At 37.3% G+C, this 26,972-nt stretch overlaps 2 protein-coding genes across 4 annotated transcripts in view; one reads left to right on the forward strand and one right to left on the reverse strand.

Moving 5' to 3' along the window:
• The window catches only part of FASTKD1 (FAST kinase domains 1), a 55,692-nt gene extending 47,477 nt beyond the window's left edge, over positions 1 to 8,215 (forward strand). For 2 of the 3 annotated variants that reach the window (XM_036254013.1, XM_036254012.1), the window contains 3 exons: positions 5,404 to 5,542; positions 7,408 to 7,522; positions 8,043 to 8,215. In XM_036254013.1, the coding sequence (XP_036109906.1) occupies positions 5,404 to 5,542; positions 7,408 to 7,522; positions 8,043 to 8,138 (350 nt within the window). In that variant the 3' untranslated portion in view covers positions 8,139 to 8,215. The remainder of the gene's footprint in view (positions 1 to 5,403; positions 5,543 to 7,407; positions 7,523 to 8,042) is intronic. The other variant, XM_036254015.1, reaches the window with a different exon arrangement.
• A 3,972-nt stretch (positions 8,216 to 12,187) lies between these two features.
• Positions 12,188 to 25,801, reverse strand: KLHL41 (kelch like family member 41). Its single transcript, XM_036254974.1, has 6 exons — positions 24,615 to 25,801; positions 20,603 to 20,760; positions 20,371 to 20,478; positions 16,104 to 16,289; positions 14,729 to 14,875; positions 12,188 to 12,531 (listed from the first exon to the last, which is right to left on the reverse strand). The coding sequence occupies exons 1-6, from the start codon at positions 25,722 to 25,724 to the stop codon at positions 12,420 to 12,422; spliced, it is 1,821 nt and encodes a 606-aa protein (XP_036110867.1). The 5' UTR covers positions 25,725 to 25,801; the 3' UTR covers positions 12,188 to 12,419.
• Between the last annotated feature and the right edge of the window lie 1,171 nt (positions 25,802 to 26,972).

The following is a 26,972-nucleotide window of genomic DNA, read 5'->3' on the forward strand; positions in this document are numbered from 1 at the left end:
TTCACTACATTGTTGTCTGTGTCGATTGGTTATGCCTATATGCATATAAGTTCTTTGGTTTATCTCTTTCCACCTTCCCAACCCCTTCCTATTCCCTTTGAGGTTTGTCAGTCTGTTCCCTACTTCCATGTCTCCGGATCTATTTTGTTTGACAGTTTATTGTGTTTGTTATATTCCACAAATTATATCATGTGATACTTGTTTTTCTCTGACTGGCTTATTTCACTTAGCATAATACTCTCCAGAGCCCTCCATGTTGTCTCAAAGGATAAGAGATCTCTCTTTCTTACAGCTGCATAGTACTCCATTGTGTAAATGTGCCACAGCTCTTTTATCCACTTATCTATTGATGGGTACTTGGGCTGTTTCCAGATCTTAGCAATTGTAAATAGTGCTGCTATCAACATAGGGGTGTATATATTCTTCTTGACTGGTGTTTCAGGCTGCTTAGAATATATTCCTAGTAGTAGGATCATTGGATCAAGTGGCAGTTCCATTTTTAATTTTTTGAGGAACACCATATTTTTTTCTGTAGTGGCTGCACCAGTCTGCATCCCCCACGATCCAGCTTTGGTAACCATCAATGTTTTGCTTTCCTTGAAAAAAAATATTTTAATGTCAGTCTTTCACCATTTCTTTTTGTTTGTTTTTTGTTAATCCTCACCCTAGGATATTTTTCCATTAATTTTTTAGGTAGAGTGGAAGTGAGGGAGGAAGAGAGAGAGAAACATTAACACATTGATTGGTTGCCTCCCACACAACCCAGGCTGGGGCCTGGGATCAAATCTGCAACTCAGGTATGTGCCCTTGACCAAGATTTGAACCCGCGACCCTTCAGTCCACAGGCCGATGTTCTAACTACTGAGCCAAACCAGCCAGGGCAATATAAGTTTTTAAACAAATGGCTAAATTCAAGTAAATGAAAGGATGGGATTTTAAAAGGATTAACATAGCCTGGCTGGTGTGGCTCAGTGGATTGAATGTTGTCCCATGCACTGAGAGGTCACCAGTTTGATTCCCGGTCAGGCCACATGCCTATGTTTCTCTCTCTGTCTCTATTTTTTTATCCTCACCCGAGGACATTTTTCCTTTTTTTTTTGTTCAGACGGAGTGGGAGGGAGGGAGAGAGAGAGAGAGAGAGAAAGAAATATCGACGTGAAAGGGACACATCGAAGGGCTGCCTCCTGCATGACCCAACCAGGGCCAGGGACAAACTGCAACCGAGGTACGTGCCCTTAGTGGGGACCGAACCTGGGCCTCTCTGGCCTGCAAGCCGACGCTCTAATCACTGAGCCAAACTGGCCAGGGCCACGTTTCTCTCTTATTGATGCTTCTGTCTGTCTCGTCCTCTTATCTAAAAAAATAAATAAATATATATTTAAAAAAAAATGATTTACATAAATTTTCTAAAATTAGGTTTAGAAAACATCTGCATACATACAGGATATTTTAAAGGATTATAAACTTGCCCTGCTGGTGTGGCTCAGTGGTTGAGCATTGACCCATGCACCAAGATGTTGCCGGTTCAATTTCCGGTCAGGGCACATGCCCAGCTTGTGGGCCCGATTCCCAGTAGGGGACATGCAGAAGGTGGCCAATTGATGTTCTTTCTCATCACTGTTTCTCTCTCTCCCTCTCCCTTCCTCTCTCTCTAAAATAAATTTAAAAAATACTCTTTTAAACTATATTAATAATAACAAGAAAGTTAGTAGTCTTACTATTTTCTGTCCTTCAGACACATCTTTTTTTGAGTGTTGCATTTTTTTCTTTTAGAGAGAGAGAAAGGGAGAGAGAGATAGAAACATCAGTGTGAGAGAGAAACATCGATTGGCTGTCCCCTGCATCCCCCCTACTGGGGATTGAGCCTGCAACCTGGGCATGTGCCTTGACCAGGAATCAAACTAGGACCTCTCCGTCCATGGGACCACACTCAATCCACTGAGCCACATCGGCCACGCTGTAGTTTCAGTTTTTATTTGTACATTTTGTTGTCAGGAGACTTAATTTTATGTAAAAATATATGTAAATCATTAAAAATAAGATTTAATAGGTAATATTTATAAGAATGTGATATAATTAAGATAATATAGTATGAGTAAGAATTACAGGTTGGAAACATTGCTTTTAGGGCATTATAAAAAACACTCACCTAAAAAAAAAATCACATGATATGTGATTTTCAGAAAAACCAGAACAGGTAGATAACAAAAAAGAAAAATCACCCATGATACAACTACTATTTCCTTTTGGTTTCTGTATTTCTAACTGACTTTTTAAAAATCAAAAGGGCTTATTCTATAGTATTTGTAACTTTCTTTGTTTATATATTTTGTATATTTTTCTATGCCAGTGGTTAAAATAAACTATTTTAAATGATTATATAATATTTCGTGGAGTGAATGTGTTGTGGTTTATTTAATCAATCCTTAAGGGTTTTTTTGCTGGTATGTATATCTGTCCAACAATACTGTAATTTCATATAACAACAATAGTAAGTGATATACTTATATATTGCTTATTTTGTTAGATACTGTTGTGTATTATATATAATAAACATATTTATGTCCCTAAAGGGAATGTAAATTACTTGATATTATAGATAAGGCCCAGAGACAATATTGTTTTCTCAAGGTTATATAGCTGGCAAATAAGATAGCTAGGAGTAGACCTAGTCATTCTAGCTCCAGAATTGATTCTCTTAATGAGAGAATTCTATTTCAGGTTTAGACTTGAAGGTGCTTCAGTTCCTCAGTTTCTCTTATGTGTAAAATGTAGAAAAATTGTGTAAAAATTAAAGCTATCGTTTCTTCCTTTTCATTTTTTTTTTTTTTTGGTTTAAATACTATTATGATTGTTTTTATTATGGAAAAATATCAAACATACAAAAGTGAGAGAATAGTATTAACATTCACCAGAAACAGTGATCAATATCCACTCACCAGAGTCCCAGCTGATTCTTTTCAAGCAAATCTCAGATAATGTATAGTTTAGAATGAGTAGCTAAAAGATAAGGATGGCTTTTTTTTTTTTTAAATCTTTATTGTTGGACGTAAAATGTATTACATGTAAAATGTTCCACATTTTTCCCCCATTGACCCCCTCCTCCCCACTCCCGCGCCCCTCCCGCCTTTTCCCACACTATTGTCTGTGTCCATTGGTTATGCATATAAGTTCTTTGGTTTATTTCTTCCCACCCCCCCAACCCCTTTCCCTTTGAGGTTTGTCAGTCTAGCAATGAATTTGTACTTCTTAATCTCTTCACCTTTTTCACCCATTCCCCCAAACCCCCTCCCAACTGGCAACCAACAAAATGTTCTCTGTATCTATGAGAATGTTTCTGTTTTGCCTGTTCATTTTGTTTGTAGATTCCATTGTTGATAGATATGTATTCATTGCCATTTTGTTTGTTCATGTATTTTATCTTTTTCTTCAAAAAGACCCTTCATCATTTCATATAATAACGGTTTGGTGGTGATGAACTCCTTTAACTTTTCCTTGTCTGGGAAAGTTTTTATATGGCCATCAATTCTAAATGACAGCTTTGCAGGATAGAGTTATCTAGGTTGTAGGTTCTTGCTTTTCATCACTCTGAATATTTCTTTTTTTTTTTTTTTATCCTCACTCGAGGATATTTTTCCATTTTTTGTACAGATAGAGTGGGAGGGAGAGAGAGGAAGGGAGAGAGAGAGAGAAACATCGATGTGAAGGGACACATCGAGTGGCTGCCACCCGCACGACCGACCAGGGCTGGGGACAAACTGCAACCGAAGTACGTGCCCTTAGCGGGAACCGAACCCGGGTCTCTCCGGACCGCAGGCCGACGCTCTAACCGCTGAGCCAAACCGGCCAGGGTGCTCTGAATATTTCTTGCCACTCCCTTCTGGCCTGCAGTTTCTTTTGAGAAATCAGCTGACAGCCTAATGGGAACTCCCTTGTAGGTAACTAGGTGCCTTTCTCTTATTTTAGTTGATTTGTTAAAAGTGGGATACAAACATTGCATTTGGTTATTTATCTTTTTAAATTTTACCTCTCTTTATTTTCTTACAATTTATGTATTGCAAAAAAAAATTTTATTTTCCCCATTCTGAACTTTTCCGATTGCACTCCTATGGTATCATTTAAGATGCTCCTGCATGCCTTGTTTTCCCTGTAAACCAGGAGTTAGATTTAGAGGTTTGTTTAGATTCAGGTTAGATTTTTTTCCCCAGACTGTTTTATAAGTGGTGTGTACTTTTTATTACATCATATCAGAAGACACACAGATGCTGGTTGTCTTCCTTTTTATTATATCAAGATCCATCAGTGGGGCCCTGGACAATATGGCTCAGCAGTTAGATTGTCAGCCCATGAACCAAAGAACCAGGGGTTTGATTCCTGGTCAAGGGCATGTACATTGGTTGCAGGTTCAATCCCTGGCCCTGGTTGGGGTCATGTAGGAGGCAACCAGTCTATCTGAAAATCAATAGAGAAATATTCTCAGGTGAGGATTAAAAATAATAATATTAATAATAATAATAGTAATAATAAAGACCCATCAGTGAGTTTGTATGTTGTCAGTTCATCCATTAGAAAGTTTTCCCATCAGCATTTAACCTACTGTTCTAGTAGCCATTAAAATCATTGCCTAAATTCATCATTTATTGGAAGGGACAAAGTAGTGATATTCTACATCTTCCATTCCTTCTGAATTTATTAGCTGGAATTTGTCTAAAAAGAACTTTTCCATGTCAACTATTTATGCTAATACAAATTTCATATAGGAAAGATAGGATACATGCTTGAATCTTTACTAGTTTTCAGATGAGTTGGCTTAGCTGCCTCCAGATGTGACCAACAGAATTAAAGGTATTAAAATAAAACTCTTGCCTGGCTGGTGTTGTTCAGTGGTTGAGTATCGACCCATGTACCTGGAGGTCACCAATTTGATTCTCAGTCAGGACACATGCCTAGGTTGTGGGCCCAATCCCCAGCAGAGGGCATGCAGGAGGCAGCCAGTCGATGTTCTTTGTCATTGATGTTTCTATTGTTCTCTTTCTCTCTCTTCCTCTTTCTCTAAAAATCAATAAAGAAAAGAAAAATTATAAAAAAATATGTAAAATAAATAAATAAGTAAAAATAAGACTCTTTAATATTATTTGGCTTAGTTCAGTGCTTAAATATAGCCCCATGCTAAATCTAGTTTAGTAATACTTGCAGGTTGATTTTTATTGATTGATTTTCAAACAGAGGTGCCATTGAACCAGATTGTATAAAATAAGTTGGATAATTAGGAAGGTACATCATTCTTTTTGTGTCTGTGTATGTATATACATATATGTATGTATATATATTTAAATATATCTTAAAATTTTACGTGTAAGACTTTTCCTAACTTGTACTGTTGATTCCTGTACTTGCTTATAGATTTTGAGTGTATCTTGGATAAAAGAAAAAAACCTCTTCCTTATGGAGGCCATAAAATAGCTTTGGGAAAACTGCCAGAAATGCACTGGGAATCAAATACCCAAATAGTTGAATCAAGGCTGCCACCAGAAGCTGAAAGGTAACTTATTTTTTAGTTTCGGATTTTGTCATCTAAATGCTATATTTGGTGTAATTTAATGAACTCGTTTATCAAGGATTTATGGAGTAGTAAAATCTGCTTCTCATCTATCTCATGCATTCTGCCTTCATGTGTATCCTTCATTTTCTAAAGCCTAGCATCTCTCTAAAGTTGACTTCGTTAGAAGCAAATAGTATAGTCAAACCTTGGTTTTCCAATGTTTCTCATCTGGAACAATTTGGTTCTCTGCCATGTTGTTCACGGAAAAAATGTCTTGGTTAACTTTTGTTCTTGACCTGACAACCCTTTCATGACATCAGCATGACAAAAAGTGTCTCAGGCCACAAAGGAGAGAAGGCGCCAGTATGAGTCAGTTTACAGCTGAACCTTGCCTTAACATCTCAGGAAATTGTACTATGAATATTTTTGTGAGCTTATTTATTTATTTATTTGCTTTTGTTGCTGATGAAATGAATGATTAGCACAATTTTAAAACATAAAGAGGACATCAAGAGTGCTAATGTTGTTAAGGTTGTAAAAGAATCAATAATCACAGGCAATTGAAGAGGTAGGAAAACTTCTTAATTTGGATAAAAGAAAAGCAGTTAGCTAGTGACAGCACTGGGAGGCAACATATATGAAAAAGCAAAGATGCTGATCGCTGACCTCCTGAAAGACACTCCTGGAATGAGTGCTGAAAGTGATTCATGTAAGGCTAGTATGGGGTGGTTTGATAAATTTAAGTAAAGAAGTGTTTGTTGCCTGGCCGGTGTGGCTCAGTAGTTGAACATTGACCCAGACACCAAGAGGTCGCCTTTTCGATTCCTGGTCAGGGCACATGCCCAAGTTGTAGGCCCAGTCCCCATTGGGGGGCATGCAGGAGGTGGCCAGTCTATGTTCTCTCATCGATGTTTCTATCTCTTTCTCCTTCTCCCTTCCTCTCTCTCTAAAAATCAATAAAGAAAAAATTAAAAAAGAAAAGTATTTATTTATAGATTAAATAGTACATTAGACATGTACTGTATATAAGAAAGGTTAAATCAGAATTATTTGAGGGTCTGGAACAAATTAATTCAATTTAAATTATTTCTAATTGGAAAAATGATTTGGTTTTCTGACAAATCACTTCTCAAGCAGCCTTCCGGAGCGAATTAAGTTTGAGAACCGAGGTTCCACTGTACCTTCTTTGGAGCTTCCATCCCACTCTGCTTTTCGGACAGCACTTAGCCACTTGCACTGATGTACAGCTGTGTTACCTTTTCCTATATCCCTCACAGTGCTTTCCTTACAGAGGGTAGGTGCATAGTAAATATATACAGTGATACCTCGGTTCTCGAACGCCTCGGTTTTCGACCAATCGGTATTCGACCAGGAGATTCGAGAAACTTTTGTCTCGGAATCCGAACAAATATTTGGAACTCGAACTTCCGAGATGAGCCGAGTTGAGCCGAATGGCGTTCATTCGGCCCAGCGCGCCTTGCTTGCGTCATCAGTGTGAGTGCAGAGAGAGAGTCACGCTTTGTGGAGTCACGCTTTCCTATTGGTTTCATTGCTTCGGTTCTCGAACAATTCGGTTCTCGACCGTCCTCCTGGAACGAATTATGTTCGAGAACCGAGGTATCACTGTATTGGGCAAAGAAACAAATGGGTGAAAGCATAGAGATATTTAGTATAATTTCCTGTAATTCTAATGAATAGGTTTTTCATTAATTATTAATTTAGGTAGAAAATAACTTGGTATACTCATTTATAGTCATTTGGCTTTTGTTAGTTTATGAAAGATACAGCATTGTTCCAAAGGGCTTATAATTATTCAATATCTCATTTTGATTTTAGATTTAAATATTTATTTTTATTTTCTGTAGAATTGCTTTGGAATTTTTGGATTTAAGAGCTTTTTGTAGAAACATCCCTCATTTAAAAGGAAAATCTGCTATGAAAAAACGACATTTGGAAATTTTGGGCTATCGTGTAATTCAGGTATGAAATAGTCATGTAAATCAGCCTCTAAAAATGTAGAGATCCTTGCCTGTACATGTGTTTCCATTTAATGTTAAATTTTTAGAATTACATCTTTTTAATATTAAAAAAATGTTTTATTAAAATATCTGAAACAAAATATTCTTCATATTTTTGAAGAATAGTAAATAAAAAACATTGTTACTTGTATCTAGAAGATCTCTTGATTTGTACATTTATCTTACCAGATGGATAGAGTTATAAGAAAAAAAGGCTAGAGTATGAATATAGGAAAGGTACCAGGGAAAAACTGACCAGTGTTGGTATTACAGGAGCAGGAGGATGAGAGGGGCTGTGAGGCAGTAAGGCCTACCCAGGAAGAAGGACCCCCTCGGCTTCCCAAAGTGTGCAAAGGCTCTGCTCATGTAAACTAATTTCATAGGGTTCCTGCAGCTCTGCTCAGTACTACTTAGCAGTCTTCCCTGATATTTTTTGTTGTTGCCTTAACATTTTCACTCAGACTACATTACTTATTTTACAGATCCCTCATTTTGAATGGAACTCTATGACAATGTCAACAAAGGATGCTCGAATGGACTACCTGAGAGAACGGATATTTGGAGATGGCAAATCATGATATTTTTTATTTAAAATTAGTTATCATGGTGTATCACATATGAACTTTTTAAAATTAAGTGGCCTGACTCAGTTAAATAATAGTATAGAATTGACTGGTTTCAAGGTCAACTGAATCCCTATTAAAATAAACATACATTTTACAATAGAATACCCTCTTTACTATCTGGTTGGGAAATTTAAAAAAATTTCTTAATAAAAAAACCTGTAGCTTTTAAGAAACTTAAATAGCTTATAGTTCATCTTTGAATACATACTATGTTCCAGGAACTATTTTAGAATCTGAGAATACAGCAGTGAATTAATACACTATATCTTCTAGGGGTGGAGTCAAACAAAATAAATGAATAAAATATACCTTAGATGAGATTAAATGCTAGGAGAATTATTCAGAGGAAGGGATAGGAATATTGTGAGTGGGTATAATTTTAAATAGCGTGATCTGGGAAAGATGAGGTTATCATTTGAGTAAAGACTTAAGGCTATCTGGTAGTAGAGTACTACAGGCAGAAAGATGAGTAGGTGCAAAGATCCTGAGGTGGGGATATGCCTGGCATGTTTGAAAATAACAAGGAATCTATTGTGGCTAGAGCAGAACAAATAGGTTGGAAGTATAAGAGAAAAGGTAGATAAGAGAGTCAAATATATATGATCTCATGGCTACTCTGAGTGAGATGAGAGGCCATTGGAGGGTTTCTAGCAAAGGAATAAAGGACTCACATTTTAACTGGATCACTTTGCTCTGTTGAGATGAGATTTTTAAATGTATTTTGAAGGCAGAGGCAACAGAAATTGCTCCATGATTGGATATGAGGTATGAAAAAAAGAGAGGTTAAGGATAATTTTACATTTTGGTCCTGAGCAACTGAAAAGATGTCATTGCCATTGACTGAGATGGGGAAGTCCATGGGAAGAGGAAGGTGGAAGGGGTGGGGGTGGGGTGAAGATCACAGTTTGTTTTAGACATGCTGAGTTTGTGATGCCTTTCAAGCATCTAAGTGGAGATCCATAAATAAATGAATTTGGAGGTCAGGGGAGAGGTCCAGGCTCTAGATATAAATTTGGAAGTTGTCAGCAGTATTTAATGTGATGAGACTAGAAGAAATCACTAAAATGTGATTAAAGGAAAGGGTGAATGGAGGAGAGGTCTAAGGACAGCTGTGGGTGCTCCAACACAAAGCGTCAATAAGAAGAGGGTCAAGCCCTGGCCAGTTTGTCTCAGCGGTTAGAGCATCTATTTGAGGACCAAAGAGGCGCAGGTTCGATTCTGGTCAAGGGTACACTTTGGTTGCGGTTCGGTCCCCAGCTCTGGTCAGGGTTGTGCAGGAGGCAGCCAATCGATGTTTCTCTCTCTCTCTTCCTTCCTCCCACTCTATCTGAAGATAAAGGGAAAAATATCCTTGGGTGAGGATTAAAAAAAAAAAAGAAGAAGAGGGTGAAGAAGCAGCAAAGGTGACTGAACAGGACTGGCCAATGAGGTAGGAGGAAAAGTCATAGGTAGTAAGTAACACATCCTAGAAGCCAAGAAGAGAAAGCATCTCAAGGAGGAGGATGTGAGCAGTTGTATCAGATGCTGCTGATAGGTCAGGTAAGGTGAGGACTGGAAATATGCATTAAATTTAGCAGCACGAAAATCACTGGTAACTGTGAAGAGAATAATGTTGGTGAAGTGCTGAGTATGAAAGCCTGACTGGTTCAGGGAAAGTGGGAGGAGACAAACTTTTCTTATAAATGGAAGCAAACAAATGGGGAGATAGCTGAGGGGGAAGTGGACAACCTTGACTTGGTCTGATTCTACAGATGCTGAGGAAGGAATAATGATTTTCTCCCTGTCTTACAACACATTTATTCAATAAAATAGTTACTAAGGGCCTACTATGTGATATAATCCCTAGTCCTTCTTCCAAGGTATATTTGTGCTCAGCCGAAAGCCATATTGTAACTGCCCTCAGGACACCGGGTGGGGGTGGGGGTGGGGTGCAGGTAATTGACTACCTGAAACAGTTTATCCTCTGACTCCATGACCCTCTAGAGTGCCTTGAATCTTTTTTTTTAATCTTTTTTATTTATTGATTTGAGAGAGAGAGGAAGGGAGAGGAAGAGATAGAAACATCGATGAGAGAGAACATCTATTGGCTGCCTCCTGCACTTCCCCCTACTCCGGATCTGGCTCACGACCTGGGCATGTGCCCTGACCTGGAATCAAACCGCGACTTCTTGATGCATGCATGGGTCAGTACTTAACCAGTGAGCAACACCAGCCAGGCTGTGCCTTGAATCTTAAACATGGCCTTAAAATATGTGCCCTGCATGTAATTTGCTCCACTGGTATTTAATTTAAGCTTAAGGAGTTTGTTTAAACTAATTATTTTGGATGATGAGCTCCAGTTATGAAGTTCACAGAACCTTTTGTGGAATACAGAATCAGAACAGTAAGCAAATGAAAGATGTCTCTCCTTACCTAGTTTCCCTAATTCTGAATTTCCTCATGATACTTATTTGAATTAGCTGGTATGCTAAATGCTAAGTGTTTATTATTCATTTTATGAATGTGTCCTATTTCCCAAGCAAATGATTACCAGAACTAAACCCCTGAACAGGTTAAAATATTTTACTATGTACCTTTTAGAATAAAATTATTAGACTAGCAGGGGTTATAAATTAGATTGATGAGGGTTATAAATTGGATGTAAATGAAAACCCAGATAATTGTATATTTCAGATACATAGAATTCTTGATCAAATGACTCTGATATACCTTTCACTTATTGTTACACACAATCTGACTTCTCGTGTGCCATATCTCTTCCTCCTTCCTCTAGGGTACCTGATTCAAGTGATATCTATATCTGTATCTATCTATGTCTGTCTATCTATATATGCATATGGGTGTGTTTATTTATATTTTTGTTTGCTTATTTTTCTGTCGAAATAATGGATTGTTATAAACAAAGCATTTTTATTAAGATATAATTCATGTACCATAAAATCCACTCTTCCAAAGTGTGCAATTCATTGGTTTTTAGTATATTCACAAGATTGTACAACCATCATCACCACTACCTAATTCCAGAATATTTTCATCATCCCAAAGCATTAATTTTACAACTTAATCTCACGTCAACATAGTTCAGTACTCTCCCTGATCATAGAATACTCCAAATCAGTCCTAAGTCAGGTTTCTCAGAAAATAACATGTCAGGATAGACGTTAAACCTGCCTATGAAAACACCCGGGACCCAAAAGCAATGATTAGTTGATGACTGCAGAGAGTTGAACGTGATGGTTGTGGACAGACCTACAAGTCAACTACTGTATACAGGGTGGGGCAACAATCAGTTTACAATTGTGAGTAGGAGAAGCAGAGTTTATTCTTGTATTATTTTCCATATGAACAATTGTAAACTGACTGTTGCCCCACCCTATATGCACTAAGAACAAACAGCTTGAATGTCAGGGTGTTATATCACAGAAAATGGAATAATACAGTCACCTTTCTTTCAGAAATTTGCAAAGAGCTCTTTTATGGAAAGTATAAATAAACCAATGAATACACATCTTCCTTCATACCACCCACTGGCCCCAACTTCTGCCTCAGCAGTTTAGACACTTCCCCACCCTCCCACCACAGGTCTTTTAGTTAATGGCTTAAAGACTGATTGGCTGGTTTTAAATGGGAAAAAATTAAATTTGATTTAAATAAAAAAACAGTATACCAGTGTCAGAAAAAGAATGGAGAAAAAGACCACTTGAATTTGACTAGAGACTTTTCCCCTTCAAATGAGACACATTTATTATACTCTTTAAACAGCATTTCTGAAGTCTCATGGCATGTAATCTTTAATATGATGCACAGGATTCTTGTCATATCTTGAAACATGAGGGAATGTTTTAAACATTTTTAAGAATGTAGATGTACATATTTTATTCTCCAATTTCATTTACAATAGGAAACGTGTGAAGTTACCCTGACAATGCAACTGAAAGGATTAGCAACTCCAATTTAGGAACAATCAGTTGAGTGAGGAGTGAGAGATCACAAAAGAAATAATCTGTTCAAGTGAATATTTAATTTCTCATTAGAAAATGGTTTTAAACTCTGATCATTACAGTGAAGACTCAGTGACTGAGATTTTGATACCCACTGCTAACCTCTTGCACAATAACTTAGTGAATACTTTCTACGTGGATCTCCGTATAGGCTTTTTAAAAACAATAAATTAAAGCCCTGTTATCCAAACAAACCACCTCCTGATCTATTATGTTCTTTTCACCGTCTTATTTATAGTTTAGACAGTTTGAAGAGATTTAAACGCGTTGCAAGGCAACTAGCTCCTGAAGCATAACGTATTTCCTTCAACATCCCAGCCCATTCCTTTTTATCATCTTCATACCTGGTAGAGAAAAAAAAGTAATCAATAAGCAGTTTTTTAGTAGATTGTTCTTTATGTGTTAAATATACAAATGTGGATTTTGGAGAAACCCTGCTGGCTCTCAGCCAGAGGACTGGTGTAGACGGGTGTAGACTGACACTTGAATTCCTCCTAATATATGCATCCTTTGAATGAGCTATGCCTGAACTACTGGACACTTGGGTAGTTAAGCCTTCTCTGGGAATCAGACTATCCAGAGATGAGGAGTAATATACAGGCAATTAATCATTCACTTTGGACATACATATGGCTGGTCCTTATGAGTCAAGGCCAACAGACTCTACCTTAATAGTAAGAACTGGGACGAGCAGGGACTGTTAGTTGCCTTGATTATGATTTCAATAGGTCTCATACACTACTGCCCAGCACAGAACCTGACACTAGTGGTTACTCCATAAAAATCCGTGTTCCTTCCCCTTTATTGTCTTGTGTGAGTACTGCTATTAGACTTGACCTTAGGAAACATCTGGTTGTCCCCTGTGAATATTCAGGGTTATAAAGATACAGACAATTTGAATTCCTTTGCCTGGTGCCTGGAATACTCGTCTCTCTTTGCAGGAGAACTCCTAAATGCTGCATTCTCTCAAGCAGTTTGCTGCTTTCTCTTCATTTCTCACATTGTCCTTTATATAGTACCTATTAATAGCAATTACTCTATTTTAATTACCCCCTTTATTTATGTCCTCAACAAAATCAAGGGTATTTGAGGACAAATAATATATCTTATTAACCTTATTATCCTCCCTCCTTCAGAAGCAATCATTACTTGGCATATAGAAATACCCCAAATCATTCTATGATGAATTAATGAGATTTAAAATAATAATTTAAAAATTAGCTGATATCTATGTAAGACATGCACTATCTGACTTAATTTCTTCAATGGTCCAAATTTAATTATCAACAGTTGCACTGTGCACTGAATGATTTTTATGTAGAGAAAAGTAGGCAAAAGCATTTTACTACTAATAAAGGGAAGGACCTTAATTATCTAAACAAAAATTGGGGCAGCAAATTAAGAGATAATGGTTTTAAATGACCTAATGAAAAAGTGACCACATTTAAGCAATAGGAGGTTGAGGTTAAATGAGGCTTAAAAGGTTTGCTTCCTGGCAGTAACATCTTTACTTTCAGCTTGGCCAATCATAAATAATGCAATGATTTCAAGAAAAAAATAGAAGAATTGAATTTTAAAAAAACATTCCAGTAAGAGGGTCCATAGATTTAGAATGCTGTGTACTGATAGTTTTCATCTCTGCATGTGAAAATAGAGATTCACTAGGAAGTTGAGGTAAAGTGAGCACTCACTTTTCTACAGATCACTGTCTTTCAACCAAGTCACATAGACTGCTGGGCTCCACCTCCAGATTTCCAGTAGTTCTGGGGTGAGGCCTGATCATTTGCATATTGAACGAATACCCAGATGCTGCTGTTGCTGCTATGAGAACCACTGCAGATCATTGGTTCTCAAATTTGACTGCACATTAGAACCAGTTGGAGACATTAAAAATGCCTAGAGCAAGCCCTAGCTGGTTTTGCTCAGTGGTTAGAGCATTGGCCCACAGACCAGAGAGACCAGGGTTCTGTTCCCACTAAGGGCATGTACTCTCAAGAAAAGAAGATGCCTAGAGCATTGTGCTTTTATTTATTTGTTTATTTATTTATTTTTCTTTATTGATTTTAGAAAGAAAGAAAGGGAGAGTGAGAGAGAGATAGAAACATCGATGAGAGAGAACATCGATTGGCTGCCTCCAGCATGCCCCTCACTGGGGATTTGGCCCACAACCTGGGCATGTGCCCTGACCGGGAATCGAACCGGCAACCTCTTGGTGCATGGGTCCACGCTCAACCACTGAGACACACCGGCCAGGCAAGCATTGCACTTTTAAAGGTGGAATGGAGCTTAAAGAATCAACAGTCCGATTCTCATTTAATTAAGAAACAGGCCCAGATAAGTTCTTTCCCAAGCTCACAGCTAATTAGAAACATGATCAAGTAAGTGTCATGTGCTAAAGTTCAATTAGGTTCCGAGTCTACCATCAATAAGTAGCTTACATGTTGGGAAAGTTTGGCTTACTATTTACTCAAAAATTGTTTATTAGTTACCACTTATCTGATTTGATTTTTGATTCAGAAAACTGGAGTGAAGAAAACTTACTTCCATATGTCATTGACTTCAGTGGGTGCAAACTCTTGGGAGTCCAGCTGAATCATGGCAAAACCGCTGATGGCATACAGGGATCCAGCCAGACTGACCAGACTAATGGAACTTCTTTCTTGGGGAAATTCAGTCATTGCTTCCCATCTAGGAATTATTGCAAAGATAGTCAACATAAAACTTAAAGATGCCAAATGTATTTACTGAACCATTCTAGGTAACTACAATAAATTCAAGTAGCATGGGCACCCAAATTAGACGATTGTTTGCTGCTAAAAAATATCTAAATACTTATTCCTTTCTCTGAATGATGTAACCAGATTAGATAGAAAGTTCTCAAGATGACAATCCTAATTATAAAAATAATATATGTATATTGTAGAAAATCTGGAAAATACAGAAAGGTATAGAAGAAAACAAATATCCTCTATGATCATACTCTCCAGACACAATCATAAGCAACATTTTGGTGTAATTTTGTCACTTATAAAACCATACATACAAATATCCATTCAAAAATATGAACGAAACTAAGAAAATGTTTAGAATTTTGTGTGCTGCTTCTTTAACTTTCTATATCATGAGTTTATCAATATTATATAATCTTCAAAATCATGATATTTAACGATTAAGTGCTATCCATAGAAATTCCTTATAGCTCTGGCCGGTTTGGCTCAGCGGTTAGAGCGTCGGCCTGCGGTCCGGAGAAATTCCTTATAATTTTCAGATACTAAAGTCTATTTTGTAATCAGGCTTACATGCTTTCTTATAAAAGTAATAAAAGTACCCTAATTTTTTCTTCATTGCTATACTAGGAGTATAAAAACTATAAATTCCAGCCCTGATCGGTTTGGCTCAGCGGTTAGAGCGTTGGCCTGCGGTCCAGAGAGACCCGGGTTTGGTTCCCGCTAAGGGCATGTACCTCAGTTGCAGTTTGTCCCCGGCCCTGGTTGGGTCATGTGGGTGTCAACCACTCGATGTGTCCCTTTCATGTCGATGTTTCTCTCTTTCCCTCTCCCTCCCATTCTATCTGAACAAAATATCGAAAAATGTCCTCGGGTGAGGATAAAAAAAAAAAGAAGTATTACCTTTGCATGACTGAATTCACAAAGTTAATAACAAGTACAAATTAAGCATTCCAACATTACCTTGAGGTCATGTGTTCCAAATTACAAATACATGAAATGCAGCAAAATGTTAGGCACTTTACACCCAGTAACAGGAAAAAAAACCCAGGTGAAGATATTTCATCTTTAATCCTTACCTTCTTGTCTGGCTCTCTCCATGTCCTAATTAGAAGGGTTAATATTCATCCAAGGTTAAAATTTAAAAATGTATAGTGATTCATATGCTGTAGTAAGATATAGTAACTCACTTATTGGTTGTGAGGTCAAAAGCTTCAACGGAAGATGAAAGACCATCTTCAGTGACACCTCCCGCAATCACAATTTTGCCTTTATGGATAGCCACTCCAAACATTGAACGAGGGATTTTCATTGGGGGCATATCTTTCCAGTCTCCCTTTTTGGGGTTGTAGATAAACACTCTGTTTGTACACTTTCTGTAAACACAAAAGACAACAAAATGGTCCTTTTAGAACCTTCCTTTTTTTTGAAAAAAGCAATCTCCCTAATCTAGCCTTGCGTCTCATATGAAATATGTAGTATAGCAGAGGATCAGAAAAAAAACAAAATATTCTTTATTTTTTACTCTTTTATTGAATTTATTGGGGTAACACTGGTTAGCCCCAAAATATCCTTAATCTGAACATATGCCACCAAGCAAATGACAATTTCAAATGTGAGGACCAAAAGTATTTTATAACTTAATTATACTACTAGAAGGTAGGGTACCTTTACTATTGCAACTGCCCAGAAACCCAGAGTAGATTTTAATCTGGTTACTAAATTCAATGGAAGGCATGAATAGAATAAAAATAAATCATAAACTTTTTTGTGTGCTTCAGTAACAAAATATTTATTTATTTAATTATCTGAATATCCTAGGAATGAATCAGTTAACTTAAAAAATAAGTAGGTGAGCTGTTGCTGGTGTGGCTCAGTTGGTTGAGTGTCATCCCATGCACCAAAAGGTTGTTGGTTCTATTCCTGGTCAGGGAAAATGCCCAGGTTATGGGTTCAAACCCCAGTTGGGGTGGGAGGCAACCGATTGATGTTTCTCTCTAACCTCAATGTCTCTGTCTCTGTCTCTCTCTATTTCTCTCTCTAAAATCAATAGAAAATTAAAAAAAAATTATCACTGACATATAGACATTATAAAATACTTATTAAAAATAATAATTAGGCCCTGGCCAGTTTGGCTCAGCGGTTAGAGCGTCGGCCTGCGGTCCAGAGAGACCCGGGTTCGATTCCCGCTAAGGGCGCGTACTTCGGTTGCAGTTTGTCCCCGGCCCTGGTTGGTCGTGCGGGTGGCAGCCACTCGATGTGTCCCTTCATGTCGATGTTTCTCTCTCTCTCTCTCTCCCTTCCTCTCTCTCCCTCCCACTCTATCTGTACAAAAAATGGAAAAGTGTCCTCGGGTGAGGATTAAAAAAAATATATATATAATAATAATAATAATAATAATAATTAGGTATGCAGCTGTAAGAAAGATCTCTTATCCTTTGATGACATGGAGGGACTTGGAGAGTATTATGCTAAATGAAATAAGCCAGTCAGAAATAGACAAATATCACAAGATCTCACTTATTTGTGAAATATAATGAACAAAATAAGCTGATGAACAAAATAGACCCAGAGACATGGAAGTAGGGTTCAGACTGACAAACCTCAGAGGAGGGGACTTGGGGGGAGGGAAGAGATAAACCAAAGAACTTATATGAATATTTGCATTACCAGTGGACATAGACAACAATGCTGTGAGGGGCCAGAGGTGGGGGGTGGGGGAACTGGAGGAGAGTGTCAATGGGGGAAAAAGGAGCAACATCTGCAACAAAAATAAATTTATTTTTTTAAAAGAAATATAAAGTAACTTAAAAAATAATAATGTGAGAATGTACCTATTTTAAATGTAAAAGTTTTATTTATTGACTTGAGAGAGAGAAATATTGATTTTGTTATTTCACTTATTTATGTCTTCATTGGTTGATTCTTGTATATGCCCTGACTGAAGATCAAACCCGAAACCTTGTCATATGGGGACGACACTCTAACCAACTGACATACCCAACCAGGGCACCTATTTTAAATTTAACTATTTAATATGAAGGCTCATTTCATTTTATTCTACCATATTAATATACCAATGTATTTTAAGAACTCTGGGACTAGAGTGTAGACAACTAGTCATTTGAGTTGATGAGTAATAAGAACAGTTTTATATGCTAAATGTTACCAAAACAAACAAACAAACAAACAAAAAACCCCAGGACTCATCTGAATTATTATTCTTAGTATGTTCCTTATTTTTCCTTAAAGTTATCCATAATTCACTGATGGGGGATCAAAATTCCAAATAATAATTGATTAACTGAATATATTTGGTAAAGCCAAAAGCAAACAAACAAAGCCTCAACTTTTTGTGAGGACAGTTTTTTCTTTAGTTTGATAAAAGACCAGATACCCAAAGTACAAGCATTTCCTCTAATATTTGACTATGAATATTACTTAAAAACTGCTTGATTAGAACATGATACCAAGTCATGTTCTTTACATTCAGTGGTGATAACTAGTGCAATTCAGTGCTTACTTTTAGACAATGACTCATTTGAAAGTTCTTGACTTTGGCATCTGTCAAGCAATGCCTTGGTTAATCATATTCTCAAGATTAATATATTCTTACTGACAAGACCTGTATGCTTCTTACTGACATATCAATTTCCTAGTTACAATACTACTTGAAGGAAACTATTTAAGTCATTTGGCAGGGTCATTATGTTTCCAAGATCAGAAGCTGCTTAATAGATTTTCCATTTCATTTACTCAGGAAAAAATGCCCAAAGTAAGTTTTTTTTTTTGTAGCTACAGAACTTTTATTTCACATGCAGTGGGTTTGACATTTAATCTTGAAAAGAAATTTTGGTCATCCAAATAAGATTTTACACTGAGTGGGTTTATAATATGGCCTTCCTTTAAATATTCATTCAATGGTGATAGCTTTAATGAAGGAGGATTTCAAAATTTCAGATTGTTACCTTTGCTATGAAACAATTGTATAAAAACTCATTGCTTTTCCATCACATTTCATGTGCTATATTTGTTACTTTAATTGAATATGAATCATTAACTCCGGAACATAGGATCTTTACTTTTAGCACATTTCCATATTTTACTCTCCTTTTCTGTTTTACCCTTATAATTCTTAACCCTGGCTCCCTTTCCAGGATTGGACATCTCTATTAATTAAACAGCCAGGACAAATGATGACAAGCCACATTAGAGTTTTCAGGGGCAGGAAATTAGTTCTCACTATTTAAACTGCAAATCTGCATTTTACCAGACAGGCTACTTACGGGCTTAGCTGACTGACTTCTAGAGTACTCTGAGCTCAGTTCAACCTTTGAGTTATATGATATTTTTCCTAATTATCTATCCCTTGAGAAGTGCCTAGAAATCAAGTTAGGTTTATATATAAAACTTCATCCTGTTTGTCTCACAAGCAATTGGGTGCTAGTGGGCATATGAGGGTTAAATACTTGGAATAACACCTCTGTCCGGGAGTAAATAAGGGAAAGACTGCTGAAGAAAGAACTGTCCTATTTCCAGTCACCATGCTTTTCAGTTGTAAACTCACCTATCTAAATTCTCTCTTACGAATGTAAAGTACAAATCCATAATATTTTTATGTATTATTGTTAGTAGTTACATTTCATATTCTAAAGAGATACACTTAATTTTTATCTATTTATAGCTAAGTGAATAAAAGAGCTCATTAATTTTTTTAAAAAATCCTCACCAGAGGATATTCCCCCCCCCCCATTTATCTTCAGATAGAGAGGGAGGGAGGGAGGGGGGGGAGAGAGAGAGAAACATCGACTGGTAGCATCTCGCATGACCCTGACCAGGGCTGAGGACTGAAGAGAAACCAAGGTACGTGCCCTTGACCGGAATCGAACCTGTGACTCTTTGGTCCACGCACTTATACTCCAACTGCTGAGCCAAACTGGCCAGGGCAAAAGCCCATTAGTTTTAATGTTGTAAAATATAATTACAAATTAGCTAAAGAAAATACTTGATTATGCTCCTAAATGCTGTTTTTCTACTGTGAGAAAGCCCTGGCCATTGTGACTCAGTTGGTTTAGCATTGTCCCATGCACCAGGAGGTTGCTGGTTCATTCATGGGTGAGGGCACATGCCTGGTTGCAGGCTTGATCCCCATTAGGGGGCGTGCAGGAGGCAACCTATCCATGTTTCTCTCTCCCTTTCCCTTCCTTGCTCTCTAAAATCAATAAAAAACACATTAAAAAAAAAAAAAAGAATACTTATGTTGAAATGATTCTGAAATCATTTATAACATACTCCAACAACTTTTCAAAATTTAATTTTAAAATTTAATTTCCAAAAACTTATGAATGAGAACCAAGTCCTATTTCTGTATGTAGATTTAAATGAAAAGAAGACAGAACCCTCATAATAAAAAAGTCACTTGGATATAAAAGCACAAGGAGATTTCAGGGAACTTACTTGTCATCTGTCTTTCCTCCCAGACAGTATATCATTCCCTTGTGTGAAACCACATTATGGCCATAGACTTTGATAGGAAGTTTTTTTACTTCATTCCATTTTGAAGTCCTAAAATCAGAAGATGATAGAATTTATTATGTGCTTTCAGTAAATTCCATGTTCTAAAAATATGAATGTTATACACACTCATATACCTGAATGCTTAGGAAATAGGAATGTCATGCCAACTTACGCAGGATCATAGCATAAAACTGAATCCAGCGAAGCCTCTGTTTGAAGGTCTTTGCCTGCAACTACATAGATTTTGTCATCTGCCTCTCCCAGACCGAAGAGACACCTGGCCGAAGGCAGAGGTGGAAGTCCAACCCACTCAGACGCTACGTTATCAAGCTGAAAGAAAAAATACACGAGGAAATGTGGAACTTGTTAGGAAAACATTACAGATGTACCAGAAAATGTGCTATACTTTGTGTTGTTTAGAATTTATTGAGATAGTCAAAGATCTTGCAAATAAAATAAAACCATAATCCAAAAGTATATTTTACCTAGAATTACGTAGAAAAATGAGAAAATCTACTTGGCTTAACAAAATAGCTGAAAGTACCAAAATGTGTAGGACTTTAAGAAAGGAAAGAGAATAAAATAGAATCACCAGAGTTAGAACTGTGAAGTTTCTTGGTAAACTTTCTGCCTATCTTGCCTTGTTCAGGTTTGAACAAGGAATCATAATACTCTTAGGACACTGGGGAAAGAAGGTTTTCACTGCAGGGAGGGTCACAGTGTGTGAGTGATCACCGCATGCTATATTTAACATGCTCCCCGCCGGCATTCGGGACAGCTGGGCCTGTCACTCAGTCCACAGACAACTGGAAGGTTAGGCAGTATCTTTTATCCTCCAAAAGTTTTTAGGTTTGCTTTACTACTTTATGATAGAGGGAGATGTTATAGCCTATAACCTCCTAGCCTTTTGTTGAGAGTCTATTGAAATACCCTTTTCTTTTTTATTTATCGATTTGAGAGAGAGGAAGAGAGAGAGAGACATTTATTGTTCCACTTATTCATTGGTGATTCTGGTATGTGCACTGACTGGAGATCAGACTCCAACCCTTGGCATATTAGGCCGACACTCTAACCAACTGAGCTCCCCAGCCAGGGCTACCCTTCTCTTTTAAAAAAAATTATATTAAGAAGCAACTGCCACTTCTGCAAGCCTAAGACCACCCTTTACTTATGTATTTATGTATTTATGTATTTATTTATTTATTTATTTATTTATTTATTTATTTATTTATTCATTCATTCATTCATTCATTTATCCTCATCCGAGGACATTGCTTTTTTTGGTATTTTGTTCAGATAGAATGGGAGGGGGAGAGAGAGAAACATCGATGTGAAAGGGACACATCGAGTGGCTGCTACCCACACGATCCAACCAGGGCCGGGGACAAACTGCAACCGAGGTACATGCCCTTAGCGGGAACCGAATCCGGGACTCTCCAGATGGCAGGCCAATGCTCTAATCGCTGAGCCAAACCGTCCAGGGCTAATTCCGCCCTTTAAATGCCCATGCCCTGGGGCAGGTGATTCTGGTATGTCTGGCATCAGTTTCAGTTTATTATTACTATTACAACTGATATCGGTAATTTTAGGATTTTCCACTTTGCATTTAGAACAAGACACAAGAAAATTGCTCTCTGAAGGAAGTGCAGTCACAGACTGTTGAGCTCTCTAGTATTATATCTGTGTAGCAGGCGATAAAGGAATAAAAATGAAGAACAGATGCAAGGAGGGGCCCCATGGGCCTATCTATATCTGGTCCAGTAAGTAACCTTGGTTAAAGCAAAGCACGAATCAAGACTAGATGAGATGAGTGGTTTAATCCCCACATGTGTATTGTTAGCTTTACATTTACCAACTTCAAAATCTAGATTGTGATCACTAATGCTTGCATTTTTGAAAAAAAAATCCTTTGATCAAGAAAGTGGTGTGTAGTACAGTAGAAATAATAATGAACATTTATGGAGTTTTGACTCTGACAGGGTTGGTACTAAATGCTTTACACAGGTAATCACATTTAGCTCTACAGGATAGGCAGTTTTATTGTCCCCATTTTACAGATGAGGAAATTGAGGCACAGAAAGGTTAAATAGTTTTCCCAAGCTCACAGAGCTTTTAAGTCATATTCAAATGCAAGCTGCATAAATCCATGATTGTTGTTTTAAAGCAGGAAAAGAAGCCCTCATAATCCCCACCTGGCAGGTTACTGCCCACGCTGTGCAATGCTGTCTGCTTCCCGACACTGCCCCTGACAGGGCACTTCCTACGACGGATGCAAGGGCAGTCTGCCTGCTGGACTCGCAGAGGTGAGCTGTCAAGCTGTTTAACCTAGATGGCTCCAGTTTCCTCATCCTTAAAATTAGGAGTTAGACCTAGATTATTTGAAGATGTGGTACTGTTCAAATATTTGATGAATCTATTAATTTTATGGAAAAAAACCCCTCTCTTAGCTATGTAAAAAAGTTCTCATAATCTATCTAAAATACAACCAAAGGTCATATTACCCCTAATTTAGTACCTTTTAAATAGAAATGAACAAGCAAAAATGCAACACCTGAAATTTTCATACCTATATTTTCTTATGGGTCATAACCCTCTTTTATGATCGGGTGTTTTTTATTTTATTTTTCTACTTTAATGCATTAAGAGAAATTTAATAATGAACCCATGATATAAAGACTAATTCATAGTTATATTAAGGAGTCCAGTAGAAGAATCACTTATAAAATAATTGTTATTTGGATAGCAAATTAATTTTTTTACAATGCTAAGACTTCTGCTAACTAAAAACTTCATAGGAAGAAAAATCAGTATGACAGAATTCCATTTAAGTTCATTTGTATGTCCCCTAGAGCAGTGGTTTCATACATCAGAATCGCCTAAGGGGGCGCCCATGCGTTTCTGTCCATAGGTCTGGGTGGGTCGAGCAGGTGTTTTTATCCTGGCGTTTTGTTCTACTATTTGCGCCTTTTAAAAGGAGCAAGGCATGGGCAATGACAGGGAGCTGACCCTTTCAACATTGTGTAACTGCTTTTGTGGCTATAAAAACATCAATCAGTTTTCTTGAACCAGAAATGAGAGGCTGTGTCAATAAAAGTAAGGGTAGTAATAGGATAGAAGAGAATAAAGATAAGGCTGTAAGTATTCCTTGGATCTATGATGTCTAGGTATCTGTGTTTTGATGTCATTTTTACTTCCTAGATATAATTTTGCCTTTTAAGTTAATTTGCCCTTTTTGAAGTTTATCTGAATTTAAAATTAGGGCTTAGGAAATTTTCTGGCCCATATTCAAATAGTTATGATTACAGCTTCTGTTTTATTTTTATATTTCATAGTTAACATTCTTCAGTGGAACACTGAAAATGAAGAAGCATGATTAACATGTACTATTACATTTTTCAAGATTAGAAAGTGCAGGTTAAATGTCGTATTTTGTGAATGCACAGTATTCACACACTTTGAGAGTACAGTTACTGTCGTATGACATTCTATACTTACTTATTGCTGGCCTTTCCAACTCAAGGCCAGAAACCCCAGGCCGTGATTAAGTATGACCTAAGCAAACTCTTTGAGCTGGCCATAAGCTACAAAGTACAGGTTTTGGCATTGCGGAAGATAACGGTGAAGCCACTGATTCCTTCACAAACTGATACAGCACAATGCGTTGACAAAGTGAAACAAACTCCCTTCAAACAAACTCTAGGGTCTATTAGTTTAGGATTTGCTTTCTAGGAACCTTCTGTGGTTTCACAGAACAGATAAGTTATAACAATGTTTAAGTCCAACTCTGATCTAAATAAATGTAGTCACTTGTCATGTATAAAAAAATTATTGTAAATAAAAATTTCTGAATATTGTTAATTCAAATTAGTGATACTTGTGCAGATTTTTCTAGAAGGTAATTCAAAGTATGAAATATATGTACAAGTTCTTTTCATTTTCAACAACATTATATTATAGGCAGTAGCCATAACTAAAAGATGCAATGCTACCTCAAGGACTTCAGTTTTAGGAAACTTGGAAGAAGATAAAAAATCTGTTCAATTATACTTTTTTGGGGGAACTGGAATAGGCTAGCAAGTAGAATAAAATGCAAGCAGCCTGAATAATTTGAAAATCAGCTGACTGGATGACGAGTAACAACCTTTCCTTTATGTCTCTACCTGTATAAAAATAGCCTTTCTTACCTGGAAGAAGTATGACTGTAGAGGTTGATCCTTATTTTCTTCATCAACATAGAGTCCTCCTACCACGTATACCTGGTTTTGTTGGGTGACGATGCTGGAATGATTTCTGGGAATCTGTTCAGCCAATGCAGTAAGGTAGCATTCATTTTCTGTGGGATCGTAAGCCACTGCAGCTGTGTCATTAACCAAGAGGATGAGGTCTTTGACAAACATCCCATGCCTGGGAATGTCATTCAGGTAACCAGGAAGTAAATCTTCATCACCAACATCTCCATTCACCTCTCCAGCCCCAGCCTTCTCCGCATTTTTGCTAGGTTCTGGGAGTTTGCCTGCAAAAGCATCTTTGAGAACTTTGATTTTTTTCTGGAGTTCTGGGTTGCTTTTAATTATATCATCTTTCTCAACACGATCTTTAAAATATTTTTCTGTCATCAGGCGAAAACGAATACAATCAAACACTTCACTAAGGCTTTTAACCCTGTTTTCTTTGTCTGTTCGCACCCATTTCATCACCGCCTCGAAGACTGCTTCTTCCTTTTCTATATTTAGGCTGTCATTTGAAATGACGGAGATCAATTCCTGCGGAGACAGTTGCATGAAGTCCTCCTCCTTACAAATCTGTACGAAGCGATCAGACACGAATTCGCGGGCAGAGATGGCAAGCCTCGGGCAGTCAAGGAGAAGTCCCAATCTCAGGATGGCCAGGCAGTTACCGGGAGCCAGTCTTTTCTGAAGGTAAGAAACACAGACAGTGAACACCGAGGGGATCTGAAAGCGGCTGGCCAGGGCGAAGATGTCCTGCACGTTGCCGTCGTTGAGATCGATGCTGGCAGAGTAGAGGTACTTGATGATCAACTCCAGCACAGCAGCGTCCACGTTATCCAGCACGACCTCCTTTTTCTTCGCCTCATCCACTTCAGATAAGAAATACTCTCGGAAGTAAGGACTGCAAGCTGACAGAATCAATCTGTGGCAAGGGATACCTTTGTCGCCAGCTTTTAGGGTGCAATCGATGAACTTTTTCTCGTCCAGGAGATCTTTTAGACCATCCTGAAGAAGGGTGGATTGGTAAAGCCGCAGCTCCTCTGCGAGTTCCCGCTGGGAATCCATTTTGTGAGTAACCTGGGTAAGGAAGGGGACACTGAAGGCCTCCGCTCCTCGCAGCACACAGGTCTAGCTGTAAAAAGGCAGATCAGTGTGCTTTGCCCAGCTTGCAGCCTCTGCAATTTAATCCCACCTGCTAAATTTAGACACCAACTCGAACAACGGGAATTTCGGAGAGCTAGTTTGGAAAGAAGAGTTGTTCTCGCAGCTGTTACAGATGGAAAGGAACAACTGAAACTTTTTATCACTAAGGAAACAGCTCAGAAATAAGAGATTAGAATGAAGTGGAAAGCTTTAAAATACATAAAGCATTAGAAGAGATGCTAATAAAGGCTACCACAAGAAAATGTTTATTGAACTAACAGAAAATTGAATCATAAAAATGAGTCAGTCCACTAAAAATGTCTGGTGGCAAGCTACTTGGCTATCTGGATTAAGGATGCAAAGGTCAAGAATATGAGGTGAGTTCATTTGAATACTCATAAGCAAGATCCCCTTTCCAATAACTGTTACTCACAAAGTTTTATTTTTAACTTAAAACAGTGAGGTATATACTTTTATTTTAGAAATAGGAAATCTAAAGACTTCTATTTATGTACTATAATTACAGTTGTTCTAGAAACACCTTAAAAATAATAACCTCATCATAAATTAAATAAATACAGAGAAACTGCTAATTTCCTAAGACATTCTAAATTATCTTTGTAAGTGGAAAAACTAACATTAGTATTGAATGAAATTATAAAATTATTTTTATTCACACCCTGCCTCACTCTATTTAGTATTTGATGTGGCAAGCAATAACAATAAAACAAGTAAAATAAAAAGAATCATCAAGACAAAAAAGAAAAAATTGTTTAAAGTCAACACTAGGGAAATTAAAAACCCACACACAAACAATATGATCACTAAAGATATTCTGTGATTTAAAGTGTTTAAGATTATTTTTCATTAAAGAAAAAGTTATGAAGAACAGATGTAAGCCCACGAGAACAATGTTATCAACAGAATACAGCAAAATCAGGATGAAATGCTACATCACCTATACAATTTGGAAAACAGGTCGTATATATGAAAAAGAAAAAAGAATGTACAGTATAACTGGAATCATAATTTAAGTTGTTGAGTATAATAGAATACCATATTAATTATGGAATGCAGAAGGCATGATTTGGAAGAAAATTGATCTTTTGTTTATATAAAGATAGCATCATATACTTGTTTATGAAATATTTTATTACAAAATTATATTGT

The sequence above is a fragment of the Molossus molossus genome, unplaced genomic scaffold, assembly GCF_014108415.1.
Source record: "Molossus molossus isolate mMolMol1 unplaced genomic scaffold, mMolMol1.p scaffold_m16_p_11, whole genome shotgun sequence".
In the NCBI taxonomy this organism is placed as follows: domain Eukaryota; kingdom Metazoa; phylum Chordata; class Mammalia; order Chiroptera; family Molossidae; genus Molossus; species Molossus molossus.

Coding starts and splice junctions, on each gene's coding strand:
- KLHL41 (XM_036254974.1), bottom strand. CDS start 25,724: ATGGATTCCCAGCGGGAACTCGCAGAGGAGCTGCGGCTTTACCAATCC. Junction 20,479..20,602: donor GTTTTATGCTATGATCCTGC/GTAAGTTGGCAT, acceptor TTCTGATTTTAG/GACTTCAAAATGGAATGAAG. Junction 12,532..14,728: donor GAAGTCAATGACATATGGAA/GTAAGTTTTCTT, acceptor TTTCTCTACCAG/GTATGAAGATGATAAAAAGG.